General features: G+C 39.8%; 1 protein-coding gene across 3 annotated transcripts in view; it reads right to left on the bottom strand.

Annotated features, from left to right (window-relative positions):
* Positions 1–1,117: 1,117 nt before the first annotated feature.
* RGS20 (regulator of G protein signaling 20) overlaps positions 1,118–27,669 on the bottom strand; it is a 137,300-nt gene continuing 110,748 nt past the window's right edge. For all 3 annotated transcript variants that reach the window (XM_004375609.2, XM_004375610.2, XM_004375611.2), the window contains 3 exons: positions 14,543–14,629; positions 9,486–9,720; positions 1,118–2,364 (listed from right to left, as the gene is read on the bottom strand). In XM_004375609.2, the coding sequence (XP_004375666.1) occupies positions 2,176–2,364; positions 9,486–9,720; positions 14,543–14,629 (511 nt within the window). In that variant the 3' untranslated portion in view covers positions 1,118–2,175. The remainder of the gene's footprint in view (positions 2,365–9,485; positions 9,721–14,542; positions 14,630–27,669) is intronic.

The raw sequence follows: 27,669 nt of genomic DNA, 5'->3' as shown, positions 1-27,669 counted from the left end.
GAATTGAATGACATTTAACCATTTTAGGAGGTGGCATATGATCAAGAACTGATGGAAGAAGTCCAAGTGTCACTGAAGGTACTAGTGAAAAACAAGGCTCCAGGAATTGACGGAATACCAATTGAGATGTTTCAACAAACAGATGCAACGCTGGAAGCGCTTACTCGTCTATGCCAAGAAATTTGGAAGACAACTGCCTGGCCAACTGACGGGAAGAGATCCATATACATGCCCATTCCAAAGAAAGGTGATCCATCAGAATGTGCTCATGCAGAATCTACATAGACCAAGAGGCAGTTGTTGGAACAGAACAAGGGGATACTGCATAGTTTACAATCAGAAAAGGTGTGCATCAGGGTTGTATCCTTTCACCATACTTATCAATCAGTATGCTGAGCAAATAATCTCAGAAGCTGGACTATATGAAGAACGCAGCATCAGGATTGGAGGAAGACTCATTAACAACCTGTGATATGCAGGTGACACAACCTTGCTTGTTGAAAGGGAAGAGGACTTGAAGCTCTTACTGATGAAATCAAGGCTATAGCCTTCAATATGGATTACACCTCAACATAAAGAAAACAAAAAGTCTCACAACTAGACCAATAAGCAACATCAGGATAAACAAAGACAATCTTGAAGTTGTCAAGGATTTCATTTCACTTGGATCCACAATCAATGCCTATGGAAGCAGCAGTCAAGAAATCAGACGACGTATTGCATTGGGCATATCTGCTGCAAAGACCTCGTTAGAGTGTTGGTTGAAAAGCAAAGATGTCACTTTGAGGATTAAGGTGCGTCTGACCCAAGCCATGGTATTTTCAGTTGCCTCATATGCATGTGAAATCTGTACAATGAATAAGGAAGACCAAAGAAGAATTGATGCCTTTGAATTATGGTGTTGGCAAAGAATATTGAATGTACCATGGACTGCCAGAAGAATGAACAAATGTCTTGGAAGAAGTACAGCCAGAGTGATCCTTGGAAGTGAGGATGGCAAGACTTCGTTTCATGTACTTTGAACATGTTATCAGGAAGGACCAATCCTTGGAGAAAGACAGCATGCTTGGTAAGATAGAGGGTCAGCAAAAAAAGAGGAAAACTTTGGACGAGATGGATTGACACAGTGGCTCCAACGATTGCCTCAAACGTACCAATGACTCTGAGGATGGCGCAGGACCAGGCAATGTTTTGTTCTGTTGTACATAGGGTTGGTGTGAGTTGGAACCAACTCGGCAGCACCTAGCAACAACAACAAAGACAGAATCCTAGTATGAGAGCTGAAAGATATTTTGCACGTAGCCTTAACTTCCTTAACCTTATGTTTCCCAAATACTTATATATGAAGAAAAAATAAAGATTGCGGTAAAACTATTGTGCTTTATTTTTTTAAAAGGGTGAAAATGCCCAGATTTTTTCCATAATAGAAGTGGAGATACACTTATTTTAAAGGTTTGTTAGAAATATGACCAAACTGTGAACTGATAAATTCATTATTTTCATTGTCAAATTCTGATATTAAAATAATGGTAACTTTTTAAAGAAATAATTTTCTAAACCTGCTGCTTTTACTGAACGTTTGAGGCTGGGCAACCTAAGACCACACTGCTTTCTCTTAACTGTGTAACAATACATACACATATCTGCATACAATTTTCTAAGATAGAGTACCATTTTTACAAGTATTAGTCACACCTCTGTGAAATGTGAATTTGGGTCCAGTAATGACACTGATAAGTGTTCGAAACGGAGCCTTCAGAAGGGAGGGCAGCAGAGAAACTCCTGAATGAACTTTCTTCTGGGGGAGAGTAATCAGTTTTTGAACTCATGCAAAACAAAAGCGGTCCTGTTTGTTCCAGTGGATGTACATGCTCCTGGCAGTATGGAGTCTTCTAGTGTGTTCTCTGCTAGTGAGAACATTCTACTGTTACTGTAAATGTAAATAAACTACCTTTCTAAAGCAGTCATATTTCATTTTTTCCTCTAAAATATCACTAAAGTCGGTTGCAATTTACCTAGTGAATACTGTATGGCCCTCTGTAGAAGGAAGCATATTATTAAAATAGCTGGAGTATTACTCCAGGAGATGATACTACTACCTCTAAATTCTCTGTTCTAGATGTAGACCATGAGTTCTTTTAATATTTTATTAATAATAAATATATTTGAAAAATCCTATGCCTCAGTGGATTTCTCAGATAAAGACTGGAACAAGTCCTTATAGACAGTAGAGTTCATAAACCGGGGGTACGAGTCTCTGTGCATTAGGGTGTAAATCTGAAGTTGTGCATCATCAAATATGTGCTGGGATGGTTCCAACATGTTTTTGTTGATGACTTCTCTTACTCGGGAGTCTAAGCTGACCTGTAGATAGAAACAAATAACACTACTGTTAGATACTCCCCTTTATGAATTCATCCCTAAATCCATAGTTTGTTCTGTGTTTCAAAAATCTGCAACCAAAAAAGATCATCCATAAATCCAGACTGCAGAAAGAGAAACTGAAAACATAGCCAACAGGGGCTGTCACACGATGGTGGCCTCAAAAGCCCCTGGAGCACTTGTTAAACACAGACTGCTGGGCTCACCCCAGAGCTCTGATTCAGCAGGTGTGGATCCAAGGAAAAAAAAAAAAAAAAAAACAATGCTGTCGAGTCAACTGCGACTCTTAGTGACCCTGTAGGACCCAGTAGAACTGTCCCAATAGCGTTTCCCAGGCTGTCTTTACTGGAGCAGACTGCCACATTTTTCTCTTGCTGAGCAGCTGTTGAGTTGGAACTACTGACCTTTTTGGTTAGCAGCCGAGCACGTAACTACTGAGCCACCAGGGCTCCTTGTTGTTGTTGTTAGCTGTCGTCGAGTCGGTTCCAACTCATAGCAACCCTATAGGACAGAGCAGAACTGCCTCATAGGATTTCCAAGAACGGCTGGTGGATTCAAATGGCTAGAAGATTTGAACTCCCGACCTTTTGGTTAGCACCTGAGCTCTTAACCACTGTGCCACCAGGGCTCCTAGGTATGGGTAGGGCCTGATAATTTGTTTTACTTCCTTAAAATGACTATACTGTGTCCTTTGAAGAAAGACAGAGCATGCACAGACTTGTATGCCGTCGAGTCGGTTCCTACTCAGGAGCCCTGGTGGCACACTGGTTAAGAGCTCGGCTGCTAACTGAAAGTCGGACAGTTCAAACCCACCAGCTGCTCTGTGGTAGAAAAGACCTGGTGATCTGCTCTCCTGATTACAGCCTAGGAAACCCTATGGTGCATTTCTGCTCTGTCCTATAGGGTCACTATATGATACACAGACTGAGCCCTTGTTAATTTCCTAATAACACCCAAGGCCGCTAGAGCTTCAGCACAGCTAAAAGCAGTAGCTGGTTTCAGGGAATCAGTGCCAGGCCGAGTGGCAGTATGAGGAGCCTAAGTAAACCCGGAGTTGACTCAGAAGCACCGTGCAAGGGTTAAAATCATGGGCCCTGTAGTCAGATGGGAGTCCCCGGTGTTTGGGTGGTAACAAGAAGGTTCTAAGTAAGAGTCCACCCAGAGGAGCCTCAGAAGGAAAAAAGAATCAGCCATCTGAAAACTCTATGAAGCACAGTTTTACTCTGACTGACACACACGGGGTCACCATGAATCAGAAGTGACTTGATGGCAACTGGTTATTTAATCAGATGCTTTTGTTTAAATCCCAGCTCACTCACTAATTTGCTGTGAGGCAGTGGGCAAGGTAAACTCTGTGTGCTATCATTAACTCCTCTGTAAAGCGGGGATGAAGATGATAGGACTTACTAGATTTTTTGTGAGGATTTAATGAGAATTTGCTTACAGTGCTTGAACCCAATCAGCCCCTAGTAGATGTTGGCTAATACTACTCTGATCTTTTGCTCACCATAGATCAGATTGTCTCATAGACCAGGGTAAGCTTCTGGGCTCAGACACTGACTGCAGGACAGCAGACAAGGAATGTACAAGCTGGAGCTGTGGAGATGAACTTGTGCTATTTTCTCTTGTGTAAAGGCCCTTAGCTGGACCAGCTCTGCACCAGTGGGTGTGCTTTGCAAATGAGTATGCTATTGTTCAATGCAGAAATTTGAAAATATGATTAGCTAAATTATTAATTGAAATACTGACTTCAGTGATCCTTCCCAAAGCATATATCTACCTTCCTTTTGGAAAGCCCCTCTCACCTACCCACAAGTCCCTCGAACTCAACACATCCAAAACTAAACTCCGGCATTTCCAGATCTCTTCCTGGTTTAGCTTCGTGAAGGAATGGAACTATTCATTCCCACCCAGTTCGGAGTCCTGCTTACCCTCTATTTCCCCTCTGGCTCTATGTTCAGTCACAAAGTCCTGGTGAGTCAGCCTCTTCCTCACCTCTTGAATCTGTGCAGTTTGTCCCTCCTCTCTGCCACAACCTTCGTCGACCTCACTGATCCTTTCTTGCTGGATTTGGTCAGCAGCCCCCCACCTGCTCTCCCAGAGCCAGCATAGTGCCTCTCCAGACCACTCTCCACCCGTCAGCCAGAGGAGCTTTTCTAAAGTGCAAACGTGGTCCTGATACTCTCAGCAGTTACACGCCCAGCCTTAGAATGTTCTTTGTGACCTGCTACCACAAACTCCCCAGGTCAGCTTTTCTGCCCCACGCAAGAGCTGTTCTGAACCACTTGGAATTTACTGGGCGAAGGAGCTAGGACAGTCTTTCCTCTGTTCCCTCTGTCTAGAATAGCCTTTCCCTCTTTCTGGCCTGGCTGTGTCTGCTCCTCCTTCAAATCTTCCTCACTGGAAGCCTCCACCAACTACCCATACAGAGGTAAATGCCCCTTCTCTGTTTCTCTTTGTCCTCTGAACTTACCCTGTGGTGGCACTCACCACTCACCTCTACAGAAAGCTTGTTATGTATAAAGACCCAGTGCTTATTAGCACAGATCCTGCACAAACAGGAAGCACTCCATAGAGAAAGTTCCTGCTCTGGTAGGAGAATTAGACTAAAGTAGTTACTGCGTGGTAACTGAAAGTTCAGAGGTTTGAACTCACCAGCTGATCCGTGAGAGAAAGATGTGACAGTCTGCTTCCGTAAAGATTACAGCTTTGGAAACCCTATGGAGCAGTTCTACTCTGTCCTATAGGGTCACCATGAGTCAGAATCAACTCCACAGCAATGGGTTAGTTATAACAGAACCAGTTGCCATTAAGTCGACTCTGACTCATGGCGACCTCATGTGTGTCAGAGTAGTACTGTGCTCCAGTTTTCAATGGCTGATTTTTCAGAAGTAGATTCCCAGGCCTTTCTTCTGAGGCACCTCTGGGTGGACTTGAACCTCCAACCTTTCGGTTAGCAGCCAAGCACATTAACTGCACCAGGTGAAAAATGGTTATTCACCATTTCAAATTCAAGGTATACACAAAGGGGCACATTTTGAGATGAAATCAGAGATGGTTTCTAACCACATTGAGACCAGCTACTTAAAAAAAGAATTTGTAATAGTTAAGGACACTGGGAATTCCGGGTGGTGCAAACAGTAAACGTGCTCACTGCTCACTGAAAGGCAGGAGAGCGGTTAAAAAATATGCAGCTATTAAGTGATAGAACTGAGATTCAAACCCTAGCTGACCTTACCCCAAAGTCTATGTTCCTTAATTTTTTTCAAGGCTTTGTATTTCAAGTAAAAGATGCTTATACTTGGGGGGAAATGTTCATCTTTTTATATCATTCTTGCCTCAAATTTGTTTTTTTTTTTTGCTGTATAGTGTTTTAAAAGACACTGAATAAAAATCTCGCCTTAAAAAAAAGGAAAATCATAACAAAATAAAAATACAGTAAAACTTGATGAAAGCTGTGCAAAATGATATAACCATTTTGGAAAATGATATGGCACTTCCTTAGAAAGCAATCCCACTCCTAGGAATATATCCTAGAGAAATAAGAGTCGTCACTCCAATAGACATATGCACATCTATGTTCATGGCAGCATTGTTCACAATAGCAAAAAGATGGAAACAACCTAGATGCCCATCAACAGATGAATGGATAAACTATGGTACATACACACAATGGAGTACTATGCAACGAGAAAGAACAATGATGAATCTATGAAGCATCTCATAACATGGATGAAACTGGAGGACATTATGCTGAGTGAAATAAGTCAATCACAAAAGGACAAATATTGTATGAGACCTCTATTGTAAAAACCCATGAAAAAGTTTACACACAAAAAGTAACAATCTTTGTTGGTTACCAGGGATAGGGTGGGGGGGGAATACTAAACAGGCAATAGATAAGTGGTATCTTGGGTGAAGGGTGAGACAGTACGCAACACCGGGGAAACCAGCAGAACTTGTACAAGGAAAGGTCATGGAAGCTCCATAGACACATCCAAACTCCTTGAGGGACTGAATTGCTGGGCGGAGGGCTGTGGGGACCATGATCTCGGGGAACATCTAGCTCAACTGGCATAACACAGTTTATAAAGACAATGTTCTACATTCTACCTTGGTGAGTAGCATCTGGGGTCTTAAAAGCCTGTGAGTAGCCACTAAGATACTCCACTGGTCTCATCCCTTCGGGAGCAAGGGAGAATTAAGAGACAGGATACAAGGAAAAGATTGTCCAAAGGACTAATTGTCCACAGCTACCAAGGCCTCCACCAGACTGAGTCCAGTACAGCTAAATGGTGCCTGGCTACCACCACTGACTGCTCTGACCAGGATCACAATAGAGGTTCTGGACAGGGCTGGAGAAGGATGTAGAACAAAATTCTAACTCACAAAAAAAAAGACCAGATTTACTGGCCTAAAGGAGACTGGAGAAACCCCAAGAGTATGGCCCCCAGACACCCTTTCAGCTCAGTGGTGAAGTCACTTCCGAGGTTCACTGTTCAGCCCAGGAGTGGACAGCCCCATAAAACCAAATGGGGCTAATGAGGCACAGCAGTCCAGGGACAAGGGCTAGAAGGCAGAAGGGGACAGGAAAGCTGGTGATAGGGAACCCAAGGTTGAGTAAGGATAGTGTTGATGTGTCGTGAGGTTGTTAACCATTGTCATAGGGCAACATGTGTACTAACTGTTTAATGAGAAACTATTTTGTTCTGTAAACCTTCATCTAAAGTGAGAGTAGCAGCACAATTGGAAGAGCGTAGTCGATGCCACTGAACTGTGCATGTAGAAATTTTTGAAATGGTGTATCTTTGGCTATGTATAGTTTCACCAAAAAAAAAAAAAAAAGGTTGAGAAGGGAGAGGGTTGACACATCGTGGGGTTGTTAACCAATGTCATAAAACGATATGGGTACTACTGTTTCATGAGAAACTATTTGTTCTGTAAACCTTCACCTGAAGTACAATTTAAAAAAAAAAGAAAAACCAAACAAAAAAAAACTTGAGAAAGCTGGAACCTGTGTAAGGCAGAAACCTGTCAGAAGAGGAAAACTCAAATATTTTCCACTAAAATGAGTGTTAGAAAAGTGGTAAGACTGTACCCTGTCAAAGGTGGAAAACTTGACCTGGAAAAACAAGGCAGTCCCACTGAGTTCCAGCTCTCACAGGTTTAACTGTATATGGAAGCCAAACATTGAAGCACAGAAATTCCCTTGCCTTTTATTAATCCAAAATGCACTGGTTACTGGAAATAACTTTCTGAGCTCCATATTCATACTCTGTCAGCTGACTATCTCCCACGTAACGATGCAAACCTAAATAAGCAAAACTCAGCCCTTCTGAGTGCCTCTTTCTGTAAGCCCAATTACAGCGAATTCCCCACTATTGGATCTGTCCAAACCAGGCAGTTAGGTGTCATTCAGAGCACTGGGATTTTACATCAGATCAAACCCTTCCTGTCTTGTTTCTCTGCACTGTCTTAGTTTGGCCTTCATCCTTTCACTACTCTCTGCCTTGAGTCTTGTTCTCCTGAGAGTCTGCAGCCATAACGATCTTTGGAAAATCCAAATTTGATCATATTACCAGGCTAAAATCCAAGGGCTTCCAGGATAAAATGAGAAAACCTCAGCAGGGCCTCCACACCTCATATGCTCTCGTGCCTTTACCTTTTCTAAGCTCTCCTCCTCTGCCTGCCACCAGCCCTGAGAGTTTGGAAAGAGCCTGCTTAAGGCCTGCCCGACTATCTACACTTTAATTGTGCATCGATTTCATGCCTTTATCCTTGGTCCATCTGGTACTGTCTCCTGGGATGTCCTCATCTCATTGTGCTTCTGGTGACTTCCTTGTCATTACCCTTTGTCCCTCTACAGCCTCTGCATTCTGTCCCCATCACACGGTTGATGACTCACTTCTCTGTTGTACACTCACTACCATCTCTGTCCATCCACTTGTGGATGAGCTCCGTGATAGGAGAGGAGCTGTCCTGTTCACCTTATATCCTTATAGAGTAGGAAGTGGATGAATGGATGATTTTATAATCAGAGCTACATGGCACTTAATTTTCTGACCAACCTAACATCCTAGATTTTAGATTGAAGATAGTAAAGATCTGCGAGGTTGAAACTTGCCCAATTTCACTTATCTAATAAAGTCTCTGATATAAAAAAGGACATCCTGGGGAAAACCTTTGCAGCCTCAGTGTCATTAGTGATGCTCTTACTATATAAAACTAAAAATACCTGTAAAAATATTTTGCTCAGGTGCCTGTCTACCACTACTGACCGTTCTGATGAGGGCCACAATAGATAGACCCTGACAGAATGGGAGGAAAACATGGAACAGAACTCAAATTCTTAAAAAGTCCAGATTTACTGGACTAGTTGAGACTAGAGGACTCCCTCAGACTAAGGCCCTGAGATATTCTTTAAACCTTGAGCTAAAACTATCCCGAGGTCACCTTTTAGTGAAATAACAGATTGGCACACAAAATAAAGGATATTACCCGTGAGTATGGTGCTCCATTAAAAAAGCGTCTATATGAGACCAAAGGTGAACAATTACTCTAAAGCAAAGAAGAGAATATAAGGAGGCAGAGAAACTAGACCACTGGAAACAGAATAGCCAGAATGCAATTAAAGAGCATGTTGACTCATTGTGAAAAATGTAACTAATGTCACTGAACAATTTGTATAGAAATTGTCAAATGGAAACCTAATTTGCTGTGTAAACTTTCACTGAAAACATAATAAAATATTATTAAAAAATATTTTGCTCAGAGTAAAATGATAATTTTATTTAAAGAAATGCCTAGTCAGTGTAATGCCTTTAGACAGTGTTTGGAGTAAAATGCATACACCTTCCCTTCTTAAGAATCTGATGAACACTATGGATACTTTTTCCAGAAACATGTACAAAATTTTTCATCAGTTTTAGGGGGCATTTGGAGACCATCTATAGGATCATGGTCAAAATCCCCTACTATAAATAGTAGGTGGGGCAATTCTCTATATTTGGAGTAGCTGTAATTGTGCAGGGTGAACATGACCAGACACCTAAGGGCTTAACATTACCAAATGGCCCCCCTGGAAAAAATCTTTGGTCACACACCTCTTTAGGAGAAAGAATAGAAATGTAGTCTTCATATATTATCCTTGCTTTTTCTTCAATCATCTTTTTATTAGCTTCTTTTTTCAGTTCTTCACAGGCCATCCAGAAAAGCATATTTTCTTCACTGAATTCTGTCCGGAGGAATTCACGGAAAGCATTTCTTCCTGCTGGAGTGATCATTAACTTGTCAAAGGACTGGGCCCAGGAGCTGACTTCTTCCAGAGTGGGGGTCGTGCTTAGTAGACCAAGAAAAAGGGGGGAAGGGAACCATGTTATTGGAAGTTAATTTGAATTTTGTCTCTAGAAACCAGTAGGTTTTTCCCTTCTGACAACGAAAAATATATGCACTGAGGCCCTCTTAGGAAGGGAAAGAGCCCTGGGCAAAAGTATGTGATGTTTTCAAATTGTTTAGCTGGATTGCATGGCCACTGGAAAATGCTGGCAAACCAAGGCACTAGAATAGCTGCTGAGAACACACTTGTTTACATTTAGACACTCCTGGCAGTATTTTTGAGGTATGAAAGTAAAGAAAAATCCTACAACCACCTGACCAGCCACTACCCCCCACCCATCACCTGCGACAAAACAAAGTTAGACTTAACAACATGCTCCTCTAGAACAACAACATGGCAATGGCAGTTTTTGTGTGTGTGTATGTGTGTGTGTGTGTGTGTGTGTGTGTATGTGTTTAAAATTATGTAATATTGGAGAAAAAGAAAAGAATATTTGTAATATAAATGCAAGTTATGAAGGGTAACAACAAAATGAATACCTGTGAACTAGAACATGACCAATAAAGTTGCATTGACCTGTGAGCTATTTCCACAGGCTTCCCTTCCCCATCGAAGGAACTCCTGTACTCAATTTTGTGCTTACCCTTTTCTAGTTTATGTTTATTGTTTTACCTCTTTTTTAAATTTTATTGAGGTCAGAAAACAATCTGTTTAACAGTAATCCTTGTTGTCCCTTTCCCCTTATCCTTTTTTTCCCATAGTTTTTACATATGTATGTATCTCTGAAGAATATATTCTTTAGTTTTTTTCCCCCCAAACTGTATAACAATGGCTTGCTATATGTTGTCTTCTGCAAGTTGCTTTTTTCACCCAACATTATGTTTCTAAGAGTTACCCATGTTGTATGTAGCCAGAGTTCCTAAGTAAGGCTTGCCTCTAACTTTCCATTCTTGTACTATCCTCATCCGGTTTTGATCTCCCTGTTATATTGGCCTCGTAGAATTGGATTGGTATACAAGAGTTGTATAATCTTGAAGTGATCTACTCCTGTAATGTTTTGTAGAACTAGCCTGTAAAACCATGTAGATCCAGTGTTTATTTTGTAGGAATTTTATTAATTACTGATATAGTTACTTAAGTAGTTATAGGACTATTCTGGCCCTTTATTTCTTTTTGAATCAGTTTTAGTAATTCCCAGCTTTTTAGAAATTTCCTCAAGGGGTCTAAATTATCAAGTTCATTGGCATAAATTGTTACTAGTGTTATCATATTATCAGTCTCCAATGGATATTATATTCCCTTTTTCATTTTTAATATTGCTTAATTGTGCATTCTCTATATTTTTATTGATCAATCTCAGCAGAGGATGTCAATTTTTTAAGTCTTTTAAAAGAATCAGCATTTGTCTTCATCTTCTCCACTGTATCTTTTTTCCCATTGTATCTTTGTTTTCTACTTCATTTACTTCTGCTTATTCTTAAGTTGGACACTTAACTCATTAGTGATCAATCTTTCTTCTTTTCTCATATAAACACTTAAGGCTATACATTTTTCTCTACTACTTTCCCTGCATCCCACAAGTCTCATAGGTCAATTTCATGTAGATTGATTATAAATTTAAAAAAAAAAAAACCTTTTATTATGATTTATTCTCTGACCTAGGAGTTATGTGGAAGAGTTTCTAAAATATCAAACATAAGAGAATTTTTAGTTTGTGTTTTAAATTTTTACTTCCATTTTAATTGTATTGAGGTTAAAAAAAAAAAAAACTTTAATTAATGATCTTTGAAATTTATTGAAACACATTATGAGGTAATCCTTAGATTCAGTGTGTCAGTGTGTACAGATGGATCCCCTTTCAGTACAGCTGTATGTAAATGTATGGAAAATTCATTTGCGGAGATACAAAAAAACTGTTGATGGCAGTTATCTCTGGAGAGTGGGACGAGGCCTGGAGTAAGAGGAAGACTGAGTTTTTATTGTAAAACTTATGTATTATTTGATTTTTGTTTTTATCATGGGCATGTGAATTTTTCATCATGAAAAAGTATTACATATGAAAAATAAATTGCCTATCATAACTCTGGAAAAATTATTTTTGAAAGAAAAGATTTAAAGAAATATACATAAAAATCCTGGATTAATTTTACAAAGGTTAATTAGATTGAAGAGGCTTAGCTCTAAAGTATCCTAAATTATGTTCCTTAAATATGAGGATTCAAAAGATATATTTTTACTTCTGTCAAATTAAGAAATATATATTAAAGAGTGATTTTTAAAAAACTTAAAAGTAATCAGTAGTAGAAGTTTTTTAAAAAGACAGATCATATATACCTTCCATAGTACTGAAGAACTTAAAAGCAAAGAAAGCTCAGTCCATATTGCAAAAAACAAAAAGCTTAAGGAAATAATTAGGAGATATTATCAGCAGAAAACCAAAGAATATTTGAGAAGATTAAACATCAAGAATGATCAAAATCACTGATTAATGTGATTGGATTCTAGGACCCTATTTAAAGACAGGAAGAGCCCTGGTGGCGCAGTAGTTAAGAGCTTGGCTGCTAACCTAAAGGTCATCAGTTTGAACCCACCAGCTGCTTTGGGGGAGAAAGATGTGGCAGTCTGCTTCGTTAAAGATTTACAGCCTTGGAAACCCTATGGGGCAGTTCTAGTCTGTCCTATAGAGTCGTTGTAAGTCGGAATCGACTGCCCAACTGATGGCAGTGGGTTTGGTTTGGTTTGTGGTATTTAAAGACAGAGACTCAAACTAGGCCAAAAAAGCAAAACCCAACATAATGCTATTTCCAGGAAACACATAAAACATTACCAGAAATTTAAAGACAAATAGAAAGACAAAGATAAATGAGGCAAATACAAGGAAGTACAGTAATGCATTACTTAATGTCCAGGACAGTTCTGTGAACTAGGACGTTATGTGATTTGGAACTTGTGGGGAACACCAGGGTCCCCACAGCCCTGTGAAGATCAAGGCCGGGAGGCTCTAGGCTCTAGCAGCAGAGGAGCAGTCTCTGTGACCCGGTGTCCCCACCCCGCCCACCCCGCGATGCCTGCCAACTTTGGGCGCTCGGAAACAGGATTGGTGCCCACTCCTCCCAGGCGCAGGGGCTCCTATTCCTGCTGGTGTGGGGCGGTGGGGCGGGCTCTCTACCCTTGGGCTGTAGGCATCCCCTGGAGGGTGTGCACTGGACCACAGACGTATATGCAGTCAGATGTTGCCCAAATGGAAGTTATGCATTGCATGACTGTATAATATTAATATCTATATCTAAGTAGAAGTGGAAGCAAAAGCATAAAATTGTACACAGAGTCATTTTATATTATTGATTGGATACAACTGAGAATGAATAATTGTTGCTGTTGTTAGTTGCCTTTGAGTTGCCTCTCACTCATGGCTACCCCAGTGTGCAGAGTAGAATTGCTCCATAGGGTTTTCAATGGCTGTGACCTGTTGGAAGCAGACTGCCAGGCCTTACTTCTGAGGCACCTCTGGGTGGGTTTCAAGTGCCAGCCTTTCGGTTAGTAGTCCCAGTGCTTAACCACTGGGCAACCCAGGGACTCCTTGAGAATGAATAATACCTAACATATACTGAGTGCTTGCCTTTTGCCAGGCTCTAAGTGCTTTATTTGTCTTCGTCACAACACTTCATTGGCTTGAGGCACAACATCCTATTATGATCCTCATTTTATATATGAGGAAACTGAGGCAGGGTGTGGCTATTAAGTAAACTGCACAAGGTCACACACGTAGGACGGTTAGAGCTAGGACCAGTTGCAGGCATTCTGGTGCCAGACGTAACAGTCTCAAAGCTTTGTTGTTGTTAGTTCTCATGGAGTCAATTTTGACTCATGGTGAGCCTATGTGTGTTAGAGTAGAACTGTTCCATAGGGTTTTTAAGGCTGTGACTTTTCAGAAGCAGATTGCCAGGCCTGTCTTCCAAGGCACCTCTGGGTGGGTTTGAACCGCCAACCGTTGGCCTAGTAGCACTTTACCATTGCGCAACTCAGAGACAGTCTCAAAGTTGAGTGCACTGCAATACATAAGATAAAAGTAGTTTTTAATGAAGTCAAAAATTGTGGAAGAGTTTTATATGCCTCCCAGATTTCAAAAATTCTGGGTAAGGATAAATAAAGAATGAAGAAAAATATTTGTTTTTTGTACTATTAGATTTTTCCCTCAAAAATAAGCAATTTATATAAAATCTATTTTAATGTTTTTAGGGTATTTGTCTAATATCTGTAATTTTATAGGCTATTATAATACCAAGATAGGTATAAAAAAATTAAGTGAAAGCAAATCAATTTGTAATATGAAGAAAAAAAACCCAATTTTAAAATTTGGCATTATGGAAAGTAATTTTATGTGTTGTTTTCTTTAAAATTCTTCTCAAAATACCTAGGTTTAAAAAATAATACATTGGCCATTTAGTATAAATTTACAGCTAAGTAAAAAATGGACTTACATTTTCCTGAAAACCAAGTACGTGTATGTTTCATTATGGTCTTTTATTCTAAAAAATACATGCAAATGAAATATATGTTTTGTCAAGAAGCATTGACTTATATTTGTGATTAGCAAAGGAACTGGATTACTAATGGGACTGCTTTTTCTCCGTGTCACAACGATGATTTAAAAGAAGTTCTGCAGGGCGGGGAGGTGAAACCACACCATGATCTGATATTATTAAATTGCAGTTAGAGAAACTGTGAGTTCTGTTGAAAGATATAATGCAAAAAATTAAAAAAAAAAAAAAAAAAGGTTGGTGTTTCCATCAGTTTGGTGGCATTAGTAACGAGAGGTTTCACCTTTCTTCACAAGTCGGGAAGCCTTCTGTTCTGAGGTCGTGGGAAGCCCTCCTGGGTCTCTGATCTTCTTGGTTTCTGAAGGTAAGACTGAAAGAAACAAGACATTCTAATGTCACATCGGCCCAGTCTGTACCAAGGAAATAATTTACACAAATATTTTAAAGTACTTCAGATCCCCAAGGAGAATTTCTTCCTCTTCTTGAAAAAAAGGGCCTTGACTGGTTTTTTTAAGTAAACCAAAGTATGACAATAAGGTAACATTAGCAAAATAAATTATGTTTATAATATTGTGGTCTACAGTAATTGAGAAATAAGTAGAAATTATTATGCTCAATTACGTTTAGAATAGTATTTTTTTCATAAAAACACATTCATTAGAAAGTACTAACAAGTAAAAATTTTTAGGAATGTTCTGGGTTTTCATCCCATTTCCAGAACCTTAAAAAAAAAGTATTCTCCAGGCTTCGTTTCAGTCAAAATGGAGGTTTTATATATTTATAGGCACACACACAAAAGTATTAGAGAAAAAAGAGTACAATAAAAATCTACTATTTGTTTTTCAAGACAATTTAAGTTTCCTTACGTACATTTCCTGTATTTCTTTGTAAATTTACTCCAATATTTTTGTTGTTATTATAAATGGAATTTTCATTTCCATCTTATCTTCTAACTGGTTATTGTTTCTACATAGCCTTATTTAGCTGCCATTTACATACCACAAAGTTTACCTGTTTCAAGTGTACAATTTAATGGGTTTTAGCATATTCACAGAGTTAGGCAACCATCACCATATTCTAATTTAGAACATTTCATTATCCCAAAGTAGAAGAAACCCTGTACCCATTAGCAGTCAATCCTCGTGCCCCCATCTATCCGTTCTCCACTAGCCCTAGGCAAACAGTAATCTACTTTCTGTCTCTATGTTGTTGTTGTTGTTAGTTGCCATCGAGTTGGCTCCCACTCATGACAGCCTTACATATCACAGAACAAAACGTTGCTTGGTCCTGCATCATCTTCATGATGGTTGGTATGTTTGAGTCTACTGTTACAGCTACTGTCTCAATTGATCTCATTGAGGGTCTCCCTTGTTTTTGCTGACCCTCTCCTATACCAAATATGATGTCCTTTTCTAGCAATTGGTCTTTCCTGATGATAAGTCCAAAGTAAGTGTGCTGAAGTCTCACCATCCTCGCTTCCAAAGAGTATTCTGGTTGTATTTCTTCTAAAAATGATTTGTTCATTCTTCTGGTTGTCCATGGTACACTCAATATTCTTTGTCAACACATTTCAAATGCATTAATTTTTTTTTTCCTTTCTTCTTTTTTCATTGTTCAGCTTTTCCATGTTGGTTGAAAAGACCGTGGCTTAGGTCAGGCACACACCTTAGTCATCAAAGAGACATCTTTGCTTTTTAAAACTTTAAAGAGGTCTTGCAACAGATTTGCCCAATGCAAATAATTTGATTGCTTGACTGCTGCTTCCATGGACTTGATTGCTGATCCAAGTAGAATGAAATCATTTACAACTTCAGTTTTTTCTCCATCTGTCTCTATAGATTTGCCTATTTTGGATAATACAATGTGGCCTTTTGTGGCTGGCTTCTTTCACTTAACATAATGTTTTCAAGGTTCATCCATGTTGTAGCATGTATCAGTACTTCATTCTTTTTCATTGCCAAATAATATTCCATTGCATGGATATACATTCATTCATCCATTTATGGACATTTGAGTTGTTTCCACTTTTTGGCTGTCATGAATAATCTGGCTGTGAACATTTGTGTACAAATTTTTGTGTGGATGTATGTTTTCATTTCCCTCGGGTAGGTATGTAGTAGTAGAACTGCTGGATCACATAGCACCTCTATGTTTAACTTTTTGAGGAACCACCAAACTGTTTTCCACAGCAGCTGCACCATCCATTTCACGTTCCCACTTTACGTTCCTACCAGCAATGTATGAGGGTTCCAATTTCTCCACATCTTCATAACACTTGTTATTTTCTGTTGTTGCTGTTTTTTCTAATAGCCATCCTAGTGGGGGTTAAGTGGTATCTCACTGTGGTTTTGATTTTCATTTCCCTAATGACATTGCCTGGTGGTGCAATGATTAAGCACTTGGCTACTAACCGAAAAGTTGGCGATTTGAACTCACCCAGTGGCTCTGTGGGAGAAAAGACCTGGTGATCTTCTCCCATAAAGATTACAAGCTAGAAAACGCTATGGGGCAGTTCTACTCTGTCACATAGGGTCACTATGGGTTGGAATCCACTCAACGGTACCCAGCAACGACTAATGATATTGAGCATCTTTTTGTGTGCTTGTTGGCCATTTGAATTTCTTCTTTTATGAAATGTCTATTCAAGTCCTTTTCCCATTTTTTAATTGGGTTGCTTGTCTACTATTGAATTGTAAAGGTTATTTATATATTTTGGTACAAGTTCTGAAGGCTACTGCATTTTATGTTAATTTTATATGTTTCTTCTTTACTGAATTCTTTTGTGTTTGCATCAGTTTTAGCAACAATTCTTTTTGGGATTTCCAGGTATACTTTCATATTATCTGCAAACACAGAATTTTATCTCTGCCTCCCTCCAATTCTTGGTCCTCTGTGTTCTCTTGTCTAATTGCATTGTTTTTGTTGATAGCTGCCATTGAGTCAGCCCCTGACTCATGGTGACCCCATTCACAACGGAACAAAACGCTGCCTGATCCAGCGCCATCACCATCAGATCGATTTCAGATGAGACCATTGCGATCCATATTGTTCTCATTGGCTGATTTTTGGAAGTAGATCACCAGGCCTCTCTTCCTAGCGTGTCTTATTCTGGAAGCTCTGCTGAAACCTGTGCAGCATTATAGCAACATGCAAGCCTCCACTGATGATAGGTGGTAGCTGTGCATAAGTTGCATTGGCTGGAAATGGAACCAGGTCTTCTGCATGGAAGGTGAGACTTCTACCACTGATCCTCATCTAATTGTGTTAGATGGTGTTAAATACTAGGTGAAATAGCAGTGGAGATTGTGGACACCCTTGCCTTGCTCTTGATTTTAGCAGGAGTGCTTCTGAGTGTTTCCCATGAATTTCAGAGTGGCTTTTTATCATTGACTATTCGTGTTTGCTCTATCTTGTTATTGCTTTGATTCCTTTTATTATATCATTCCTTAACACTTTTTACTTCATCTTATGTCTTCTTGCTTATTTTCAGCACATCTGATTTATAAATCATGTGTGTATTTAGCTCTATTTTTCTTTAACTGCACAAGTCATTAGAACTGCAAGAACTCTTTGACTTGTTGATTTCGTGATGTCAAGACTAAAAAGTTTCAGTAAATAATGGTTTCTTAAAAATAAACAAAAACAAAACTTGAGAGGCGTCTGGGTGGTATTCTCTCTGTGTGAGCATTAATACTGCATGGCTTCCCAGGCTTCTTTTGTAAGCAGGACACATTACTGCACAGTGGGGGCAAAAAAGTCCAGAGAAAGAGAAATGATGAATTTGACACGAGATTCCTAAGAGAATTGGCAGCTATATTTCCAACTAAATAATGCAAAATTCCTTTAACCTTTGACATTTCTTCCTGTCTCTCTCTCTTTGTCAAGCAGGAATATTTTTTTAAGGAGATGTTCTTGAAAAAGTAAAGAATGTATTTTGTGTCAAGTTTTCTTTACTCGGGGTTTTTGTTACTGGGGCATTAGTGGTTCAGTGGTAAAATTCTTGCTTTCCATGCAGGAAGCCTGGGTTAAATTCCTGGCCAAGGCACCTCAAGTACAGCCACTACTTGTCTGTCAGTAGAGGTTTATGTGTTGCTATGATGCTGAACAGCTTTCAGCAGAGCTTCCAGACTAATACGAGCTAGGAGGAAGGGCCTGGTAATCTAATTCTGTCTTAGTCATCTAGTGCTGCTATAACAGAAATACCACAAGTGGATGGCTTTAACGAAGAGAAGTTTATTTCCTCACAGTCAAAGTAGGCTAAAAGTCCAAATTCAGGGCGTCAGCTCCAGGGGTAGGCTTTTTCTCTCTGTCGGCCTTCTTCTCTTCGGTGTTCCCCCGGACTAGGAGCTTTTTTGCGCAGGGACCCCGGTCCAAAGGACGCGCTTTGCTCCCGGCACTGCTTTCTTGATGGTATGAGGTCCCCAATTCTCTGCTTGCTTCCCTTTCCTTTTATCTCTTACAAGCGATAAAAGGTGGTGCAGGCCACACCCCAGGGAAACTCCCTTTACATTGGATCAAGGATGTGACCTGAGTAAGGGTGGTGTTACAATTCCAGTCTAATCCTCTTTAACATAAAATTACAATCACAAAATGGAGGACAACTACACAATTCTGGGAATCATGGCCTAGCCAAATTGTTACACACATTTTTTGGGGGACACAGTTCAATCCATGACAACGTCCAAAAATCAGCCAATGCAAACCCTATGGGTCACAATGGTCCGATCTCATGGTGCATGTGGTCACCATGCTTCAGGGGCCTACTCGAGGGCAGCTAACAACAACATTCTTATTGTCACAGCAGAACAAGAAAATGTGGGCAGAAGCCAAGATAGTTGCTCACCGTGTTTGAGAAAAAAAATCAGTTAAAGAAGACCCATTGGTAGGTATATTTTGGTAATTTTTGAGTTATAAAGAGGAAAAAATTCTTCAACCTACCAGGAAAAAAAAAAAGTTTATTTTCAAGGGAACAAAATATGGATGACTTCCTTCATAGCACTATATGCCAGAAGCTGCAGTACAGTTTTGAGGAATTAATACAAAGGCTTAGAACATGTTGCCATTTACCTTTCTTGAAAATTCACTGTACTGTGTATATCAATGTGGCTAAATCCCAAAGCATAATGCTGAGTGAAAAACAAAATCAAGGAAATGAAATATTAAAAGAGTTGAAATTTCCTGTGTACTTTCCCTCCATCCTCTGCCCCCCTCTCTACCCCAGGGATAGCCACCATCTTTAATTTGTTGTTTGTCGTTGCCATTCATGTTCATGCCACTCTGTGTTTATATATTCACACACACCACATTTTCAAACTTTGTATAAATGTATTACAAAATATGCATTGCTTTATAATTTGCTTTTTCCCCCACCTCTAGCACATGCATTTAAATGCTGCATGGTATTATTACATTTTATAACTGTATCAAAATTCTCTTGTTGGTGACTTTTGGAGCCATTTTCCATTTTTTGCAATTATACTAATGCTGCAGTGAGTCTTCTTGCATATGTCTCCTTGCCTGTGTGTGAGTTTTTCCTAGGCTAGGGTACATACTTAGAAGTGGAACTGCTGTTCAAAGGTTATACACATCTTCAGACTTGTCCAGTGTTACCAAATTGTTTTCCCAAGTGGTTGTACCATTTTGACATTCCCTCTTGACATGGATTAGAGTTCCTTGTTCTTCACTATTTTTCCCAACACATGATTTTTCAGTTTTAAATATCAGATTTTTAAATATTTTGTCAACATAATAGATATGAAGTGGTATAATTCAGCTTCCATTTATCTGATCCTTGTTAGCAGAAGCACAAGTGGATTTTCTTTTCTGTTCCATTTCATTTGCTGACTTTTGGTCATTATTTTCTTACTAGTCTCCTGAAGTTTTTTTTATATATTCTGGATATGGATTCTTTGTTATATGCACTCTATCTTCTTCCAGTATTTTTAGCTTTTCATTTTATTTTAGGTGTATTGGCAATAGGTTTTTTTGTTGTTGTTTTTGTTAGATACAGTTTTAAAAACAGCTTTATTGAGATAGAATTCACATACCATAAAACTCACCAATTTAAACTGCACAGTTCAATGTGTGTAGTATATTTATAGAGTTGTGCAACCATCACCACAATCTATTTTAGAACATTTTGTCACCCCAAAAAGAAACCCTGTACCCATTAGCAGTCACTCCCCTTTCCCTCCAGCCCCAATTGTAGACAATCACTAATCTATATTCTGTCTTTATATATTTGCCTATTCTGAATGTTTCATTTAAATGGAATCATACAATATGTGACCTTTTGTGACTGGGTTCTTTCACTTAGCATAATATTTTCATACATGTTAATAGTATGTATCAGTACTTCATTCCTTTTTATTATCAGATAATCGATTGTACAAACATGCCACATTTTGGGTTTTTTTAATTTTTATTTTATTGTACTTTAGATGAAGGTTTACAGAACAAATAGTTTCTCATTAAGCAGTTAGTACACATACTGTTTTATGACATTGGTTCACAACCCCACGACATGTCAACACTCTCCCCTCTCGAACTTGGGTTCCTTATTACCAGCTTTCCTGTCCCCTCCTGCCCTCCAGTCCCTGTCCCTGGGCTGTTGTGCCCCTTTAGTCTCGTTTTGTTTTATGGGCCTGTCTAATCCTTGGCTGAAGGATGCACCTCAGGAGTGACTTCATTACTGAGCTAAAAGGGTTCCGGGGGCCATACTCTCGGGATCTCTCCAGTCTCTTTCATGCCAGCCAAATCTGGTCTTTTCGTGGGTTACAATCCTGTTCTACATTTCTCTCCAGCTCTGTCTGGGTCCCTCTATTGTGATCCCTGTCAGAGCAGTCAGTGGTGGTAGCTGGGCACCATCTAGTTGTACTGGACTCAGTCTGGTGGAGGCCTTGGTAGCTGTGGTCCATTCGTCCTTTGGACTAATCTTTTCCTTGTATCCTGTTCTCTTCATTCTCCCTTGCTCCTGAAGGGGTGAGACCAGTGGAGTATCTTAGATGGCTGCTCACAGGCTTTTAAGACCCCAGACGCTACTCACCAAGGTAGAATGTAGAACATAGTCTTTATAAACTGTGTTACGCCAGTTGAGCTGGATGGTCCCCGAGACCATGGTCCCCACAGCCCTCCGCCCAGCAATTCAGTCCCTCAGGGAGTTTGGGTGTGTCTATGGAGCTTCCATGACCTTTCCTTGTACAAGTTGTGCTGGCTTCCCCATTACTGTGTACTGTCTTACCCTTCACCAAAGTTACCATTTATCTATTGTCTATTTAGTTAAACATACCACATTTTGTTTATCCGTTCATCAGTTGATGGACATTGTACATTCATGTACAAGTTTTTGTGTGGCTGTATGTTTTCATTTCTTTTTTAAACACATTTTAACATTTTAATTTAGGCAAATTTGTCAGTCTTTTCTTTTTATGGGTTTTACTTTTTCTTATTTAAATTAATTCTTCCCAACACCAAGATCATAAAGATATCCTATATTTTCTTCTTGCTTATTACCATTTAGGTCTTTAGGCCACCTGGGATTGATCTTGTTTGTAAGACGAAGGTTGATTTTTGTATAAGGTGCAATATAGGAAAATACTTCTATTTTTTTCCATTTAGATACCAAGTAGGATGACCGACCATCCTGGTTTGCCTGGGACTCAGGGGTTTTCTGGGATGTGAGCCTTTTCAATGCTAAAATGGAGAAGTCTGAGCAAGGTGGGATGAGATGGCCACCCTCATGCCAAGGATCCTACTATTATTGACTAGTTTATTCTCTCCTTCACTGATGCTATATGTTAAGAAAGTTTTCTATATTTTTTTCTACTGTCTTCTATGGGTTGCATTTCTGAGATAATAATAAATACCATTCATTTTGAAAGAAAATTTTCTTATCTGTAATTTTTTTCCCAAACAAAATCTGCAGTTATTTGATTTGACTATCATAGACATGAAATTGTCTCCAGCTTTTGTTGTAAACTTTTTAACACAAAATTAAATGCTACTTTTTTTATAGTTATATTTGATCCTTTATTTTCATCGTTGTTACTTGTTTCCCATAATTTCTTTCTGGGTTTACTTTTTTTTTTCCCCTAAGTATATCCTTTCTTAGTTCTTTTAGGGCGGTCTGTAAGGAGTCCCTAGGTGGCACAAATGGTTAAGCACTTGCTACTAACTGATAGGTGGGTAGTTTGAAGCCACCCAGAGGTGACTTCAAAGACAAGCCTGGCAATCTGCTTCTGAAAGATCACAGCCATGAAAACTCTATGGAGCACAATTCTACTGTGACACACATGGGGTCGCCATGAGTAGGAGTCAAATAGATGGCAACTGGTGGTGGTAGTGGTGTTGGTAGGTAGTAAACTCTCTTGGAGTTTGTATGTCTGAAAATGTCTTCATTTTACCTGCACTCTTGAATTACAGTTTGACTAAGTTTTCAGTTACTTTTCTCTAATACTTCAACGACATTGTCCTATTGTCTTTTATATACACAGATAATAAATGCTACATAAGTGTTGGCTGCTGTTATTATCATTGTTATTACTGTGTCTAGTTACAGTTTTTTTTTTCTTTTCTGGCACATAGTTCACATTTATTAAGTGGTAGCAACATATGCACTTGATGGATCTGAAGGGAAGATTTCTCTGCTTGGTCTGCCCACTTGGGGGGCTTTCAGATAAGTTCATTAAAGTAAGGAGGTTTCCTTTCACAGGATTCTCACCCTTCTACACCTAGAAGATGGCTGCTAGGAATGGTTGGCAGGGGTGCGGGTACTACCATGCTGTGAGTCATCTGAAGCACTTAGCAGGGGTTGCCTCCGACAGGAGGCTGTTCCGAGGGAATCTGGTCCTGTCATCACAGCCATAGGACATTAACTGAGTTGCTCCCCACCACCCCCAAACATCCCTTTGACCCACAAGATCCAGGTTGTAAGTGATCATTTAAGGGGGGTAGGAGTGGTCATTGGCTGTGGGCTGTCTTTCCAGCCACAAGCCACATTTCACAAGACAAAGGTTATATTTTACTGGGGGTTGTCACAGGATTATTTTTAACTTTCAAGTTGATCTGAGGTATGCGTCTGAGGATTGCTGGGTAGCTGCTGATTGTATGGTACTTACTGGTGCACAAGAGACCCAGCTACCAAACCAGTGGTTTGATGGCTTCTAGAGAGAAAAAACAAATAGCAGCATGATGGTTCTTGCTCTAGGCAGTCTGGAATGACAGATCTCATGTGGGATGACATTATCAGAGCCAACGGCCTGGTGTGGCTAGGCTTGTGACTTTTTTTTTTTTAACCGTACTTGGTACTGGGAGAATTGGAGAAGAGTTTGAGGACTGGTTATCTTTACTCAACTGTAGAAAATTTTCAGGTCTAATGTCTTAAATATTTCTTTTACAGCACTCTCTCCATTCTTTTCTTCTGAAACTTCACGAAGAAGTACAATGGGCTTCTTACCTCTAATCTGTATTTCTTAAGTGTTCTTAGGTTTTCATTTATCCCTAACTTTCCTGGGGCTGCATTCTGGTAGATTCCTCACTTCTATCACACAAAGGCATATTTTGAGTGCCTTCTAACCTGGGGGGCTCATCTTCTGGCACTATATCAGACAATGTTCCATTCTATTCATAAGGTTTTCACCGGCTAATTGTTTTCAGAAGTAGACTGCTGGGTCCTTCTTCCTAGTCTGTCTTAGTCTGGAAGCTCAGCTGAAACCTGTTTGCACGGGTGACCCTGCTGGTATCTGAATACCCGTGGCATAGCTTACAGCATCACAGCAATACGCAAGCCCCCACAGTACGACAAAGTGACAGACACGTGAAACGACTGGGGAAGAGCTGCCTCCTCCTTATTGACGTGGATGAAGTCAAGCTTTTGGGATTTTCATTTGCTGATGTGTCACGACACAAAATGAGAAGAAACAGCTGCAAACATCCATTAATAATTGGAACGTGGACTGTAAGAAGTATGAATCTAGGAAAATTAGAAATTGTCAAAAAAAATGGAATGCGTAAACATGGATATCCTAGGCATTAGTGAGCTGAAATGGACAGGTATTGGCCATTCTGAATTGGACAATCATACAGTCTACTATGTGAGGAATGACACCTTGAAGAGGAATGGCATTGCATTCATAGTCAAAAAGAACATTTCAAGATCTATCCTAAACTACAATGATATCAGTGACAGAATAATATCCATATGCCCACAAGGAAGGCCAATTAATACGACTATTACTCAAATTTACACACCAACCACTAACACCGACGATGAAGAAATTGAAGATTTTTACCAGCTTCTGCAGTCTGAAATTGAACATGCAATCAGGATGCATTGATAATTACTGGTGATTGGAATGTGAAAGTTGGAAACAAAGACGAATTGGTAGTTGGAAAATACGGCCTTTGTGATAGAAACGATGTCGGATATCGCATGATAGAATTTTGCAAGACCAACAACTTCTTCATTGCAAATACTTTCTTTCACCAACATAAATGGCAACTATGCACATGCACCTCTCCAGACTGAATACATAGGTATCAAATTGACTACATCTGTGGAAAGAGATGGTAGAAAAGCTCAATATCATCAGTCAGAAGAATGCCAGGGGCCAACTGCAGAATAGACCATCAGTTGCTCATATGCAAGTTTAAGTGGAAATGAGAAAATTAGAACAAGTCCATGAGAGCCAAAGTACGACCTTGAGTATATCTCACCTGAATTTAAAGACCATATCAAGAATAGATTTGACGCATTGAACACTAATGACCAAAGACCAGAAGAGTTGTGGAATGACATCAAGGACATCATACATGAAGAAAGCAAGAGGTCATTAAAAAGACAGGAAAGAAAGAAAAGACCAAAATGGATGTCAGAAGAGAGTCTGAAACTTGCTCTTGAACGTCAAGTAGCTAACACAAAAGGAAGAAATGATGAAGTAAAAGAATTGAACAGAAGATTTCAAAGGGCAGATCGAGAAGACAAAGTAAAGTATTATAATGACGTGCAAAGAGCTGGAGATAGAAAACCAAAAGAGAAGAACACGCTCGGCATTTCTCAAGCTGAAAGAACTGAAGAAAAAATTCAAGCCTTGAGTTGCAATAGTGAAGGATTCTATGGGAAAAATATTAAATGATGCAGGAAGCATCCAAAAGTTGGAAGGAGACTTCCGGGCAACATGGCGCTATAGACAGAAGCACCACGCCGTCCCTCCACAGCAAAGATCTGAAAAACTAAGCCAAACAGAGAAAACGTCAATCCTGAAACCCTAAGCATCAAATTAAGAGATAAAGAACTCAGCCAACCACGGAATGGAATAAGAAACTGATAGAGAACACAGAGTGAGGAGAGAGAGATACAGAGGGCCCCTATCAGCTAATGCAGCATGGATCCACCATCTTGGACTCCGATCGGAGATCGGTGAACAGGCGGTACGGGAAAGCAGCTTCACAGAGCTTCCAGCAGGAGACACAACAACTGGTAACCAGTTATATATGCTTTCCCACCCCCTCACCCTTCTTCACCCCCACTCAGCCTCCTCTGCTTCCTGCAGCCACAGTCTCTTGGCCGGGAAGCACAAGCTTCACCCCAGAGCCGCTTGGATTACACTCGCCTGCACTGGCCAGCTCCCTGAGTGCATTTATTGGCTACCAGTGTTGCATTTTTCTGCTTCTTTTGATTTCTTCCATACATCTCACCAGCTCCCCCTCCTTTCTCTCAAATACTTGGCTCCCTGCGCCATCTTTGCTTCTTCCTGAAAGGCTGTGAAACGCTGCTCGAATGTGAAACTGCTTCCCAGTCCGTGCTGCCACACTGGTGGGATCTTGGGGCTTTTGTTTGTTTGTTTTGAATTTTGTTTGTTTTCTTTTTCTTTTCTCAAACTGGGAGCCCATTCTAGCCGGGCAGTACTCTGCGGCTTGGGACCTACCCCCTCAGTTTGCACAGATGCACAGAGGGATCCCTAAGGGCATTTCTTTTTTCTTTTCTGTTTTTTGGGGGTTTTTCTTGTTCTTTTTTTTTTAGTTTGTTTTGTTTTCTTTTCTCTCTTTTTCCTTTTTGTCTTTCTTCATTACTCAGTTTCTTGTCTCTCTAAATGTACCTTCTCTTCCTGTCTCCTGAATATCTGGTGCTGAGTGACACCTCTACCACTTCTAGCCAGGCTGTACTTCAAGGACTGGGAACAACTTCCCTAGACATCACAGCCACACTGGCGGGATCCCTAGGGGCCTTTTTTTTTCTAATTTTTATTATTCATTTTTTCATTTCTTTTATTTTTTTTCTTCTTCTCCTTTTTGTTTTTCTCCATTTCTCAGGCTCTCATCTCTCCACCCCAACAGCAAGCTCCCTTAGCACTTTTTTCTTTGTATGTTTTTGGTTCCTGTTCCTCTCTCCTCTTTCCCATACCCATCTTAGCTCCACACATCACAATCTCCCCCCTCCATCTGGCCTACCTGCACCTTGCACTGAACATCACACCCCCCAAGCAGCACAGGCACAGCCTATTGGAACATTCCCTGCAGATTCCTGGCCCGCCCTGTTGGCCATAAGACGTGCCAGAAACAACCCATCCCAGCAACTCCTCTTCAGCTAGACGGGCCCTGCTGTATCATAGATGAGTGACTGACCCTGCCAATTGGAGAAAGAGGTGAAAAGTATCGTGCCCACAGATGAGCAATAACAAAGAACACACAGCCCACCTGCTCAGATGTAACCAAACAAAACAAAAAAGCAGGATGAAAAAAAACAAATCTACAATTAATAAATGAGGAAAATAACTACTGAATGCCCCAAAGACAGCAGACAATATCAAAACATTTACAAAAACAGGACACAATAGTTCCAGTAGGCATCCAAAATAAAACACCAGATGACTTTTAAGTAGAAGAAAAGGCATTAGAACTATCTGACAGAGAATTCAAATCTCTAATATTCAGAGCTATCCAAGAGTTGAAGCAAAAAGTGGACAAAAATGAGGAAAAAATAGACAAATTCATGGAAAACGCAGGCAAATTCATGGAAAATACAGACAAAAAATGGAAGAATTCAGACAAATAATGCAGGAACAAATGCCAAAATAAATTCACAAAATCATACAAAAACAACAATTAGAAATCCAAAAGATAAACAACAAGATTTCAGAAATAGTTTCATAGAAGGGCTGAGGAGCAGGTTTAAAATGGTGGAAGACAGGACCAGCAAAATTGAAGACAAACATTTGGATACAACTCTGAAGAAAAATCAGAAAGAAGAATGAAGAAAAATGAGGAGACCCTGAGAATTATGTGGGATACAATCAAAGGCAAAAATTTGTGAGTGATTGGAGTTCCAGAACAGGGGGAGAAAACAGAAAACACAGAGAGGATCATTGAAGAACTGCTGACAGAAAACTTCCCCAATATCATGAAAGATGAAAA

The sequence above is a fragment of the Trichechus manatus genome, unplaced genomic scaffold (assembly GCF_000243295.1).
Source record: "Trichechus manatus latirostris isolate Lorelei unplaced genomic scaffold, TriManLat1.0 scaffold00038, whole genome shotgun sequence".
NCBI classification, from domain to species: Eukaryota; Metazoa; Chordata; class Mammalia; order Sirenia; family Trichechidae; genus Trichechus; species Trichechus manatus.
Note: the sequence above shows the minus strand (reverse complement) of the source record. Positions and strands in the feature narration are given on the sequence as shown.